This window comes from Pleurodeles waltl, chromosome 9 (assembly GCF_031143425.1).
Source record: "Pleurodeles waltl isolate 20211129_DDA chromosome 9, aPleWal1.hap1.20221129, whole genome shotgun sequence".
NCBI classification, from domain to species: domain Eukaryota; kingdom Metazoa; phylum Chordata; class Amphibia; order Caudata; family Salamandridae; genus Pleurodeles; species Pleurodeles waltl.
The window spans coordinates 64,859,381-64,871,860 of record NC_090448.1 but is presented as its reverse complement, the minus strand read 5'-3'; the positions used below and the strand labels follow the sequence as shown (position 1 = coordinate 64,871,860).

Here is a 12,480-nt window from a genome sequence, read left to right as displayed (position 1 = left end):
AAGGAGATGAGGTGGGAGCCCTTTTTTTGGTGGAGTAGTGGGTGGAATCTGGTGACAAGATCCAGGACTTATTAGTCAGATGCTATTTTACGCCATAGACGACAATGTTTTTTAAACTGTTTTTCCCCACTGGCTGGTGTAATCAGCACCAGAACGTTGTCACTTTAGGTAAGAGAGCCTAGGGGATACTGAGAGGGTTGATATGTCAGATACTTATCAACACATAAGTGTCTTTCATGGGTCCCTCTAAAGATTGTTTCTTTCAAAATTGTAATGCCCCAAAAGATCGTGCAGTGTCGAGAATCAGCCTTGACTGCTTGAAAGGAGATAATGTGCTTGCCAAACAGAGCCTTGGCAAGGTACGATACAAATATTAGATATATTTGTACCTCACATTATACATGTTGTGGCCTTGAACCTTAGCATCCAAGGACCACTGACCCTGCCAGTTGTAGGAATGCTTTGAAGCTTTCTCTAGAACACAATCTATGTTGTCAGATGAGGACATTTAGCCCCCCCTGCAGCAGCATTTTTTAAATTTAATTTTAAATCTTCCCCCAAACCTGGTGGCTATACCTGCCCCGTATTGCCAGAGAATTGGCATCTCGTGCAGTAGCATTGGACATAGATGAGAACGTGTCACTGCTGCTTAGGCAGGATTATCAATGACAGGGTTTTCATTATTGTAATCCCTCCTGGATTTATCAACAATTGGAACAGGTTTTACAGCTTTTCTGTTTAAAATCATGAAGAAAAAACAAACTAATTTCTTGTTTGCTACAGGAAGCTGGAAGTGTTTGGTCGCTCACTACGAAGGGTATGGAAACCACCAAAATTCCTCTGGTGAGGGAATTCACCAGTTGTGGGTGTAATATGCCCTGTAGGTCTAGTCCTAGAGCTACATGGACCTGACCCATGCTCTGCAGTTGGAGGCGGAGTGGTGTAATTGCTCCATATATTGCCCCTCCATTTTTTGTTAACTGTTGTAAACATGCTCATATTAGTATCTTAATTCTTGACACTAAATTATCCTGGATTATGTGTGTTTTGTCTGTGTTGACAATGACATGCTTTCATCTTAATTTGTATGGTCATCAAGCTCGATGAGACAGATGTAAATAACTAGGCTGACGTAGACAATGTTTGTTGTTGACGAGTCCTTCGTCGTGCACGAGGCCGCCATAGAGGATACAATCATAGACAAGGCCATCGTCGAGAATGCAGACGGAGACAAACCCATCGTATATGTGGTTACGTAGACTACGTCACTGTAGACAAGGCCATTGTAGAAACAACTGTCATAGATGAGGCTGTCGCAGATGAACATCATAGATGAGATTGTCATAGGTGATTATCATAGATGAGGCCGTCGTAGATGGCCGTCGTAGACCATAGTAAATGAGGCTGTCGTAGACGACCATCACAGATGAGGCTGTCATAGACGACCATCATAGATGAGGCTGTCAAAGACGATTGTCATAAATGAGGCCGTCGCAGATGACCATTGTAGACCATCGTAGATGAGGTTGTTGCAGACTACCATCGTAGGTGGGGCTGTCGTAGATGACCATCATAGATGAGGCCATCGCCGATAACCATCATACGTGAGGTCATCATAGACGACCATCATAGATGAGTCCGTGGTAGATTACCATTATAGACGACCATCGTAGATGAGGCTGTCGAAGACGACCATCACTGTCGTAGAAGATCATCGTAGATGAGGCTTTCGTAGACGACCATCAAAGATGAGGCTGTCGTAGATGACCATCATAGATGAGGCTGTCGTAGACGACCATCACAGATGAGGCTGTCATAGACGACCATCATATGTGGGGCTGTCATAGACGACCATCATAGACGAGGCTGTCATAGACGATTGTCATAGATGAGGCCGTCGTAGATGACCGCCGTAGACCGTCGTAGATGAGGTTGTCGCAGACTACTATCGTAGGTGAGGCTGGCATAGACGACCATCATAGATGAGGCCGTCGCAGATGACCATCATAAGTGAGGCCGTCATAGAAGACCATCATAGATGAGTCTGTGGTAGATAACCATCATAGACGACCATCAAAGATGAGGCTGTCGTAGACGACCATCAAAAATGAGGCTGCCGTAGACGACCATCAAAAATGAGGCTGCCGTAGACCACCATCATAGATGAAGCTGTTGTAGATGACCATCATAGATGAGGCTGTCGTCGACGACCACTGTAAATGACTATCGTTGACGATCACTGTAGACGACTGTCATCGACGACTACAATAGATGACAGTTGTCGACGACCACTGTAGGTGACCGTCGTAGACGACTGTCATAGATGACCATCGTAGACGACCGTCATAGATGAGGGTGTTGAAGATGACTGTCATAGATGATGTGTCGTAGATTAGGCCAATCATAGATGAGGCCATTCATAGATGAGGCCACCGTTGATGAGGCAATCGTAGATGAGGCCCTTCGTAGATGAGATCATCATAGATGAGGTAATAATAGGCGACATGGTCATCAATGTCATCGTAATCGTCTTAATAATGATTTTACAGGCAGTTTTTAGATGCCCCATAGTCAGGTTATGAGGATCTATTTTAATTTTTTTAATTTCTATTTTTATTTTCTCTCTTTGCGAGAAGTGCCTTCTGGGGAGCCTGGCATGATGTTTCCTTCTGACCTTTCCTGTGAGGTGAAGGAGTCCTCACTGTCCTCCTCATTAGTGACGGATTTAAGATTCCGTAGTCCCAATAATAGCCACATCTCTCAGAACGTGATAGTTTTTGGGGAAAGGTCAGACATATTTTTGTAGTCCTTTACCTTGTTTTCTGTTACTCTGACATATTAGTGCCAGGGTTAGAGAAATGAAACATAAAATATAATAAAAAGATTTCTAGCTATAGCGTCAAGAATTTTCAATTCTATTAAGGACATGGAGGCGAGGATTATGCTTTCTCTCTCTTTACTGCAAAAGCTCAGCAGCCAATAAAACTTTAACAAAACAAAAAACTACAAACTACAAAACAGGACACTTTGGAACCTTCTCCCAAACGGACAGCGTAGAACTGAGCTGCATCACGACGATCGTCGAAGGAAAAATCAGGACTCCGAATGATCATAACTGGACTGGATCTGCAGATTCAGACGCTATCAAACTCCTTTGTTTTCTGAACCTAGGAACAAAATAAGTCATAATAATATTCTCAGAACTCAATAGATCCATATATCTCACAAGGGGGGGGGGGGGGAGTCAAACTGTAATAATCATGTTTTAATATACTTTCCATCATCAAACAAAACATATATTACATCCGCTCCAATCGGAGGCATAATCCTCGCCTCCGTGTCATTAATAGAATGGAAAATTCTTGACGCGATAGCTAGAAAATGTTTTATTCTACGTCCGGACCGGAGGCTTCGGATTATGCTAGTTCAAAGCATTAACAACAGTCGATACTACGTCAACAATTGGTTTATGATAAAAGACTTTAAATGTAGAATCTGATGACTAATCAGCCGCTCTCATAATATCCTCTAAACGAGAACCAAACGAGAACGACTTAGAGGCCATCGCACCTCGAACCGAATGTGCTCCAAATCTAGAAATATCTATACCAGCTTCTTGTAGGATCCAGCAAACCCAACGTGCCAACGTTGCTGCAGAAACAGGACCAAAAGGTTTTTGTAAGGAAATTAACAATTGTCCCTGATTATTCCTGCGTACTTCTCTAGTACATTCCTCATACGCCTTTACACATTTAACAATACATAACTTTTGATGATGAGGAAAAGCTGGATACGAAACACATCTGGAAGACGTCTTTGTACGGTTGGTAATAGAAAAGGAAACTCCAGAAGGAGTAAATACTCCACCTGCCAAATCCAATGCACGAACATCCGATACTCTCGGACAGGATAATAGACACAATAAAATAGTCCATTTTTATGAAAGTTGCTTACAAGAGAGATCCTCGTTGCATGGCCATGATTTTAAAAACTTTAAAACAATATCAACATCCCAAAGTGAAGAATATTTAGGTTGAGGGGGTGAGGTCATGCTGATTCCCTGAAGAATCTTACAAACCAGCAGGTGTTCCCCTGTTGGTTTCCCTTCTAAATGGGGGTGACCTGCTGAAATTGCTGATCTAAAGTTATTAATGGTTCTATAGGCTAAACACTGAGAAGCTAACTCAGAAAGAAAATTGACAATCACAACAATGGAGGACCCCAAGGGATCAACACCTCGTTCATTGCACCAACACCCCCACCTTTTCCAGGCAGATTGATATCGTTTGTCAGTGGAAGGAGCCCAGGATTGAGACAAGAAAAATATTGCGTTGTCCGAAACTCCAGGCACTTTCCAGCGTCTCCAGAAATTTTCCACGCCAAGAGGGGCAACTGTCCCCTCCATATCAGAGGATGAGGGGATCCGACAGGATCTAACAACAGAAGAGGGTCCTGCGGAATTGTCACAGGCGGGGCGCATGACATCAACATTGCCAATGGGAACCAAGGTTGCGCTTTCCAAATGGGTGTCACTAAAACTAATTCCTCTCTCTGTCTCCTCACCTGAGAGAGTACTCTCTGAATCATGATGAAAGGGGGAAACGCATAAAACATTCTCGATTCCCAAGACTGGAGAAACGCATCGGTCCCGGCCGTCAAAGGGTCCGGTCTCCAGCTGAAGAAGCGAGTCAGTTGAGTGTTGAGTCTTGAGGCAAACAGATCTATCCTGCAAGGACCCCATAGAGCATTCAACTTGCTGAATATTAAAGGGCTCAGCTTCCAGTCGCTGCCATCCCTTAGGAAACGCGAGTTCCAGTCTGCAATCAGATTGGCTCGGCCCGGAATATATTCCACTGTCACCGATATGTGATGGAGAAGGCAGAACTGCCAAAACTCCTTCGCAATCTCTGCCAAAACACGGGACCTGGTCCCCCCTAGACGATTGATATACTGGACTGCTGAAATGTTGTCCATCCGAAGAAGAATACAACATTTCGCTTGTCGAGGAGACAGGGAACGAAGAGCAAAAGCTCCTGCTAATAACTCTAGGCAGTTGATGTGAAGGGACAGTTCTTCCTGGGACTAATGGCCCCCCGTCTGAACTGAGCCACAGCGAGCCCCCCAGCCCCACCGGCTGGCATCCGATTCTATAATCACTTCCGGGCTCGAGGAGAAAATGGCTCTGCCGTTCCAGGCATCCATGTGTGCTAGCCACCAATTGATCTCTGACCTGGCCTCGTCTGACAGCACAATCTGTTCCGCTTATGACAAATCCCTGCGAAGATGAAGAATCTTCAGGTGTTGTAAAGCACGATAATGAAGAGGCCCTGGAAATATTGCTTGGATTGAAGAAACCAACAGGCCCACAAGGCGAGCAAGGGTCTTCAATGATATAGTCTGACAAGCAAGGGCTCTCCTCAATTCTTTCTTGATAGATCTCCTCTCTGTCAGAGGTAACAATAACTGAGCTTTGATGGAATCTACCTGAAATCCTTAGAATTCTAAAACTCTGGATAGAGTTAGCACTGATTTGTCTAGGTTGATCAGGAATCCTAGCTCCTGTAGAAGATGGATCGTCCAGGACAGGTGAAGGAGGGCTGACTCCTCCGATTGAGCCATGATCAAAATGTTGTCCAAATAGATAATGAGACAAACCCCTCTTTCTCTGAGAAGCTGGACTACTGGTCTTAACAGCTTGGTAAAACACCAAGGAGCGGATGACGGAGAATTCGTACCAAATCCCTCGCCAACAGAATTGGAGGAACCGGCGATGAGGCTCGAATATGGGAACCGTAAGGTAAGCATCTTTTAGGTCTATTCTCTCTAAAAAATCTCCCTCTAGGAGCAGGTCTCTTAATAAATGGATTCCTTCCATCTTGAAATGGCGATAGACCACCCAAGAATTGAATTCCTTGAGATTGAGGACTAATCTCGACCCGCCTCCTTTTTTCGGAACCAGAAAAATCGAACTTACAAACCTGTTCGGGTGAGGGTCGGAGCGGCAAATGGCGCGTTTCTGAAAGCAGACGCGCTATTCCATCGTCTACGAAAGAACCGTCTGTCTGGGAAAAAAAAGGGGACGAGGAAACTTCGTTTGACGAGGAGGGGCATAAAACTCTATCTTGTACCCTCATACAGTTTGAAGGACCCACGGGTCCTGTGACACACGTTCCCACGCTACTACATGGTCTCTCAATCTGCCTCCTAGAAAAACTTTTGAAAACTGAATAATTCTCACCTGTGGAAGGCCCTTCGGCGGAGTTGGCGCCACCTCTGTTACGGTAGCCACGTCCTCTACCTCTGCGGGCTCGAGAGGAATAGAATCCTGATCTGGAGTAATAACCTTGCTGATTGTATTTTTTTCGGAGGCCTGATTGAAACCACGGGCCGGCGCTCGGCCTCTGAAGCGTCCGGCCCTGGCAAAAAGGCCTCTGTTAACAAACATCTTTCTCATAGAGGATTGCGCCTTGTCCAAGGCAGAAAAGGTGGCAACATACTTTCCTAAATCTTTTACAAACTTGTCGCCAAATAGTAAGCCATTGGCTGCAGGACCCGCGTCATTGGGGGCCAGTTCCGCTAGCTTGGGGTCAATTCTCATAAGGAAGGAGGGTCTACGTTCAGTAGACATGGCACAGTTCGCATTGCCCAGCAGACATATAGCCCGTTGAGCCCACTCCAAAACCGTCTGAGGATCCAGAGAAGACTCAGACTTCTTAGCCTGAACGGCTAACTCAAAAATCTTTGTGATGGGACCAGAAATATCCAGGAGCCTGTTCTGGCAATTCTTTCAGGCGCGATCTAGTCCCTTTTTAGGATCCTTGGAAAACTTTTGCATGAAAGTGGCCATATTTGGGTCCAAATCCGGGGTCTCCGCTACTTTACCCAGAAGGGAGGGATAAGGACATTCTGAGCGCAGAGTGTTCTGCATTTCACGGTCAAACCCTTTTCTGATGTGATCTTGTACGTATTGGGCAACCTCCTCACAAGGAAGCCACTCTGAAGATCTGGGGTGAATTATATGTTCAGGGTCAAAGGAAAGGTCGCGGAGAGAAGAGCTGCGCTCCTTAGTATTACGGGATTTGTGCTTACGCTTCCCCATTGGTTTGGGGTCCTCATGATCCTGGTCCGAGCCGGAGGAAGGAGAAGAGGAAGAAAGACCCTCAGGCCTAGAAGAGGCCTCTCAGCTGTATTAGACGTGTCCAGAGAGGAGTACACATCATAGCCATGATCCTGCATCACCGAGGCTGCCATATTTGCTAATATATCTGCAGAGGATAAGGGTCTTTTTAAGGCTCCCTGGGTCAAGCCCAGATCAGAAAGCTGGTCGGGTTGCAAACCAGCATCAAGTAAGGGGCGACCCCTCAATTCCCGCTGCCCAAAACGTCTCAAGGGCTGAGCAAAGGGTTTAAGTGCGTTAATAAGAGCCTGATTCACGGAATCCTGGACATGGTAGCCCCGAGCTTCCACTAGTCTTTCCTCCATATGGTCATCCATAGTGTCAGGGTGGTCCTGGTAAAAGTCATCCTCGCCAGCGTAATACGCCATAGTCAAGGATTATGGAGGAGATCACGGGGGGAAACAATACTCCCCAGCAGGGAAAATTCAATTCAATATATCTTTAAATATTCTTTGTATATGACACAGCAACTAAAGGTGGAAGGAGGCCCTGCTTAAATCCCCTTGGCACAGCCTTTACATGTCAAATTGCCCTGTCGGGCTTTCCTGGGCTCAGAATCTGCAATTGGAGAGGGAAAGAGCTAAAAATAGCTTTCCTCCGTACTCCGTGCGCTGTGAACACCTCGTTCTCTTATAAAAAAGAGAACGCGAGGTGGACGCATGCGCGCGCGCAGAAATAGAAAGTGGACTTGTCCTCCGCGCCGCGGTCTGGGAATCGGAACGACTCCGAAGCCTACCTCCAGCCACGCCTACCGGCCTGACGCCGGGCCCTTCAAAAAAAAAAAAAAGGAAAGAAGGGGCATAAAAAACTACGAACAGGCGTGCTGAATGGAAAACAGACACTGCAAAGCATCCCGCTCCACGCTGTTTGTCTAGAAATAAACAACAAGTATATGTACGATAATAGTGAATGAAGAAACGACTTATCTCTTGTCTGCAGCAGCAAAGAAAGAGGAAGGACTGTGGAGAAAGGGACTGATATACAGATAGGTGTACTGTGATTGGTGGACTCAAACTACTGGGTTTCATGGGAAATGTAGTTTTTGTTTTGTTAAAGTTTTATTGGCTGCTGAGTTTTTGCAGTAAAGAGAGAGAAAGCATAATCCGAAGCCTCCGGTCCTGACATAGAATCTTGGATGATTAAAAAAAAAAAGTAAAAGCTGGAGAACTGAGCAGAGCTCAGGGGGACTCCCTTCACAAGACGTGAGGTAGAAAATCTGGGGGACTCAGCCTCCTTTGGGAGTGTTCTGGAGGGTGTTGTCGCCAGACTAGTTATGGTTCAAGTTTGGTCCTTTTTTTAAAAAGGACATGGATAGGCTATTAAACTGACTTTTTCATTGCTATTATCGCCTATGATAGTGATGTAAATACTGCTTTATTAAGTTACCGTCGGATTACCACTTCGACGACGGGGAATGATTCAAGCATTTGAGAATGGTGATTACCACACAATATTCTTCATGACAGACTCAAAATTACATTATATTTGTTATTAGAGTCTGTATAACACCATTCCACAACTACTGCTGTTTGAATAATCAATTGTTATGAGGACAAAAATTGCAAAAGTCTTCAGGAGGCATACCGAGTGATCTCACTTGCGGATTGGTCCTCTTCTTGGCTTTCTGAAGTGTCCCCATTGAATGACTCGCTGAGGTTGGCAAGGGATGTTACAACATTTGCCAAGGTCCCTAATGCCCCTTGGCTTGTCTCTGCCTGTCAAGAATGAAAAAGAGTAATACTGAAAGGACTTGAAAAGTTTAACAGTTTTATGTAAAAGAGGCACTCCTAATAATGTTACGAGGATATGACATTGTGTACAATGAAAGGCGATCAGAAACAATATTTGACCGAAAAATGTTGGTTATGGTTGATTATATAGCACTTTTACTGTTCTGTACAAATAAGATATTACCTTGCAGTCTGAAGCTAGATGAACGGTGCCATCCTCGCGTATTAAAGGCTGCTGAATATTCACTAGCATCCCAGGATCAAGAAGTCCTGTCTGCCTGATGGATACATCAAATGAATTATAGAATGAAATGAGGGCTTAAACTGTGGAACATCACAACCAATACACTTAACAGAGCAAGCCTCAACTGCAAATTTTATCTACTTCAGAGACACAAGTTGATGGGGATCTATTTTATAATACTAGAGGCTATGACTGTTTTTGAGAAATACTGCAAAGCTTCAAATGTTTATCTAAACCCCACATACTTAAAAAGCTATTCTAAATTGCTCAATAACAGCTGGTATTTAATTTAGTTTCCCCATTGAAGTCACTGTAATAGCTGAATATTTTTAACGCTTCACTTTATTTTTCATCTCCTTTGAAGATCGTAACTCGAAATTAATGGTGGAATATTCTCCAAGTGCTATTTAATAGGAAACTTTAAACAAACGTAGCCACTTGTGATGCTATTAATTGTGTTTGACCAATGACTTTGTGTTTCACCACTGCGCATATTAGTTGCTCAATGTTCACCAGTAGCACATTATGGGGGTCATTCTAACCCTGGTGGTCGTCGACCGCCAGGGCTAAAATGACGGGGGCACCGCCAACAGGCTGGCGGTGCCCCGCAGGGCATTCTGACCGCGGCGGTTCGGCCGCGGTCAGAAGTGGAAAACCGGCGGTCTCCGCTGCCCTTCTGAATCCTCCATGGCGGTGCAGCTCGCTGCGCCGCCATGGGGATTCAGACACCCCATACCGCCATCCTGTTCCTGGCGGTTCGTCCGCCAGGAACAGGATGGCGGTATGGGGTGTCGTGGGGCCCCCGTAAGAGGGCCCCACAATGAATTTCACTGTCTGCATTGCAGACAGTGAAATTCGCGACGGGTGCCACTGCACCCGTCGCACCTTCCCACTCCGCCGGCTCCATTCGGAGCCGGCGTCCTCGTGGGAAGGTTGTTTTACACTGGGCTGGCGGGCGGCCTTTTGGCGGTCGCCCGCCAGCCCAGTGTAAAACCCAGAATACCCGCAGCGGTCTAATGACCGCGGTGCGGTATTCTGGAGGGGGGAACTCTGGCGGGCGGCCTCCGCCGCCCGCCAGGGTGAGAATCACCCCCTATATGTTTTGTTCAGTTTAGCTGCCTATTGGCTTTAACATGGAGATAGCCATTATATTCTGTATTCAGCTTAGCCGCCTATTGGCTTTGACATGGCATTAGCCATTACATTTTGTATTCAGTTCAGCTGCTTATTGGCTTTGACATGATATTAGACATTACATTTTGTATTCAGTTCAGCTGCCTATTCGCTTTGGCATGATATTAAACATTACATTCTGTATTCAGTTTAGCAGCCTATTGGCTTTGACATGATATTAGACATTACATTTGATATTTAGGTTAGCTGCCTATTGGCTTTGATATGACATTAGCAGCTTAGCTGCCTATTGGCTTTGACATGACATTAGACATTACATTTGATATTTAGGTTAGCTGCCTATTGGCTTTAACGTGGAGTTAGACATTGCAGTTGAGACATTGCAGAGATGTCTGTGTTTTTCCAAGCTATGTTTTTCCACAAGATGGACCAAGCTGTTTTCTTCACACCAGACCTTAGCTGATAAGAGCACGTAGATTTTGTGTTTACCTCGCAATCCAGTCTGAGAGCGGAATGGCTCAGGAGAACTAACCATTCTCCAAGGTCGTTCAGATCTCACACTGAGTTTGCTTTTAATGATGACTCTGGGCTACCGTGAGTTAGATTTGAATCTGCTCGACTTCAGGCTGGACCTAGATGTCAGTTGCCAGTCTCCCGTTTGGGTAGATAATCTCTTTCTCGCAGTTGACCGGAGTCATCAACTTGCAGACCCCTGTAAGATGAAGCTGAATATAGGCCCTACTTGCCCATATGGTGATGAATTTTGACTTTTATGCTTTTCAATTATATTATACTATAATCATATATATTTGCTGTGTACATTGCAACTGGGAAGTACTGTGATATATTTTGCTTTCATTGCTGTGACTACTTTTAAACGTGTGCTTGAAATCTACTAATTTCGTCTCTCAGGAACTTGTGGGTGGGGGAGAATTAACAACAATAAAGGTCTTCCTTGAACTCAGAAGTGCATTCCAGAGAGGTTCTGTAAGCTCCGATAGGAGATATGTAGGAAAGCAGAACACCACTCAATCTGAGGCATGGAAAGTTACTTAACTGTATTTATAACTTTTTGTCACATGATTTTTTGTCATATTTATAATTGTCAGGCTTCGACTACTGTTCCAATGGGATTCCAGACGACTTTTCAAAATTGATGTGAATCATACCCGAACACTTTTTGATACTGTATGCAATTCTGGGCGAAACATGGATGAGTTAATCTGGGGCAAATATTTTAAAATGATGCACTCTACTTTTTATGATATGTAAAGTTTGTGGCAGATGTTTTTTTATATATCTTCAAATTTAAGAATATTTCAACAAAATAGAGCTGATTTCAACCCAGATCAATGTTCTATTATGGAGATACTGTATTAATACAAAAGGATTAAAGCTTTCTGCCCTCTATTCGCAGATCCAATGGTAGATAATAAGGAAGACCTGGTAATTTATAAATCTAGCATGGTAAACACAGAAGTATCTTCAAATCTTCCTTCCGAAAATATTTAGTTTGAGTCTGAAGTCCTGATAGCGGTAAGTTAAAAATTATATAATTTTCACACAATCAATATGTCATATCATACAACTAATAAGAGTATATAGCTTAGAGGAAGTAGGTGCCGTGCATGTGACCGGCATGTGTCTCTCAAGAGTAACAAGCTGGACAGATTTTGAACTGCAATGTCTCAAAGGCTATGTTACGTCACACTAACTAATTTCTTGAACAATAATACTTTGTTTAAAGGAAAATACAGATCGTCCAAATGCTGGGTTATGCTTTGTCATAGTTGCAGTTCAACTATGTAGTTCAAAATATTAGATTGGCACCAAATGCCCTAGTTCCGAATGCTGGTGAGCTAGTTTGTTATGAAACAGAAAGAGCGATTTACCAGATAAAGGGGCGCAATGGTAGATGCAAGGGTTTGGTAATTTGGGGATTATTTGTAGCTTTCTAAAGATGGGATATTCTGAATGTAGGTATGCTTCTATTGATATTTATTGTGTTTCTGGAGAGCCTTATAAAATAATACCCAGTGTTACATAACAGGATACACATATTTAGTTTATGTATTCAAAGTTTTTTAAAGCGCCTTGTCATATGGACAGGTATTACAGTTTTTTTACATAGAACAATTTACATACAGCACAAAAGTGGGAATGGTTTGGGAGTGCTGAGAAAGGTTTGGGAGTGC

At 44.1% G+C, this 12,480-nt stretch overlaps 1 protein-coding gene across 1 annotated transcript in view; it reads right to left on the bottom strand.

Moving 5' to 3' along the window:
- The window catches only part of NR2C2 (nuclear receptor subfamily 2 group C member 2), a 418,562-nt gene that overhangs the window by 163,857 nt on the left and 242,225 nt on the right, over window positions 1-12,480 (bottom strand). Inside the window, exons 7-8 of the mRNA XM_069206302.1 lie at window positions 9,092-9,185; window positions 8,762-8,892 (exon numbers count right to left, since the gene is read on the bottom strand). Of these exons, the coding sequence (XP_069062403.1) occupies window positions 8,762-8,892; window positions 9,092-9,185 (225 nt within the window). The remainder of the gene's footprint in view (window positions 1-8,761; window positions 8,893-9,091; window positions 9,186-12,480) is intronic.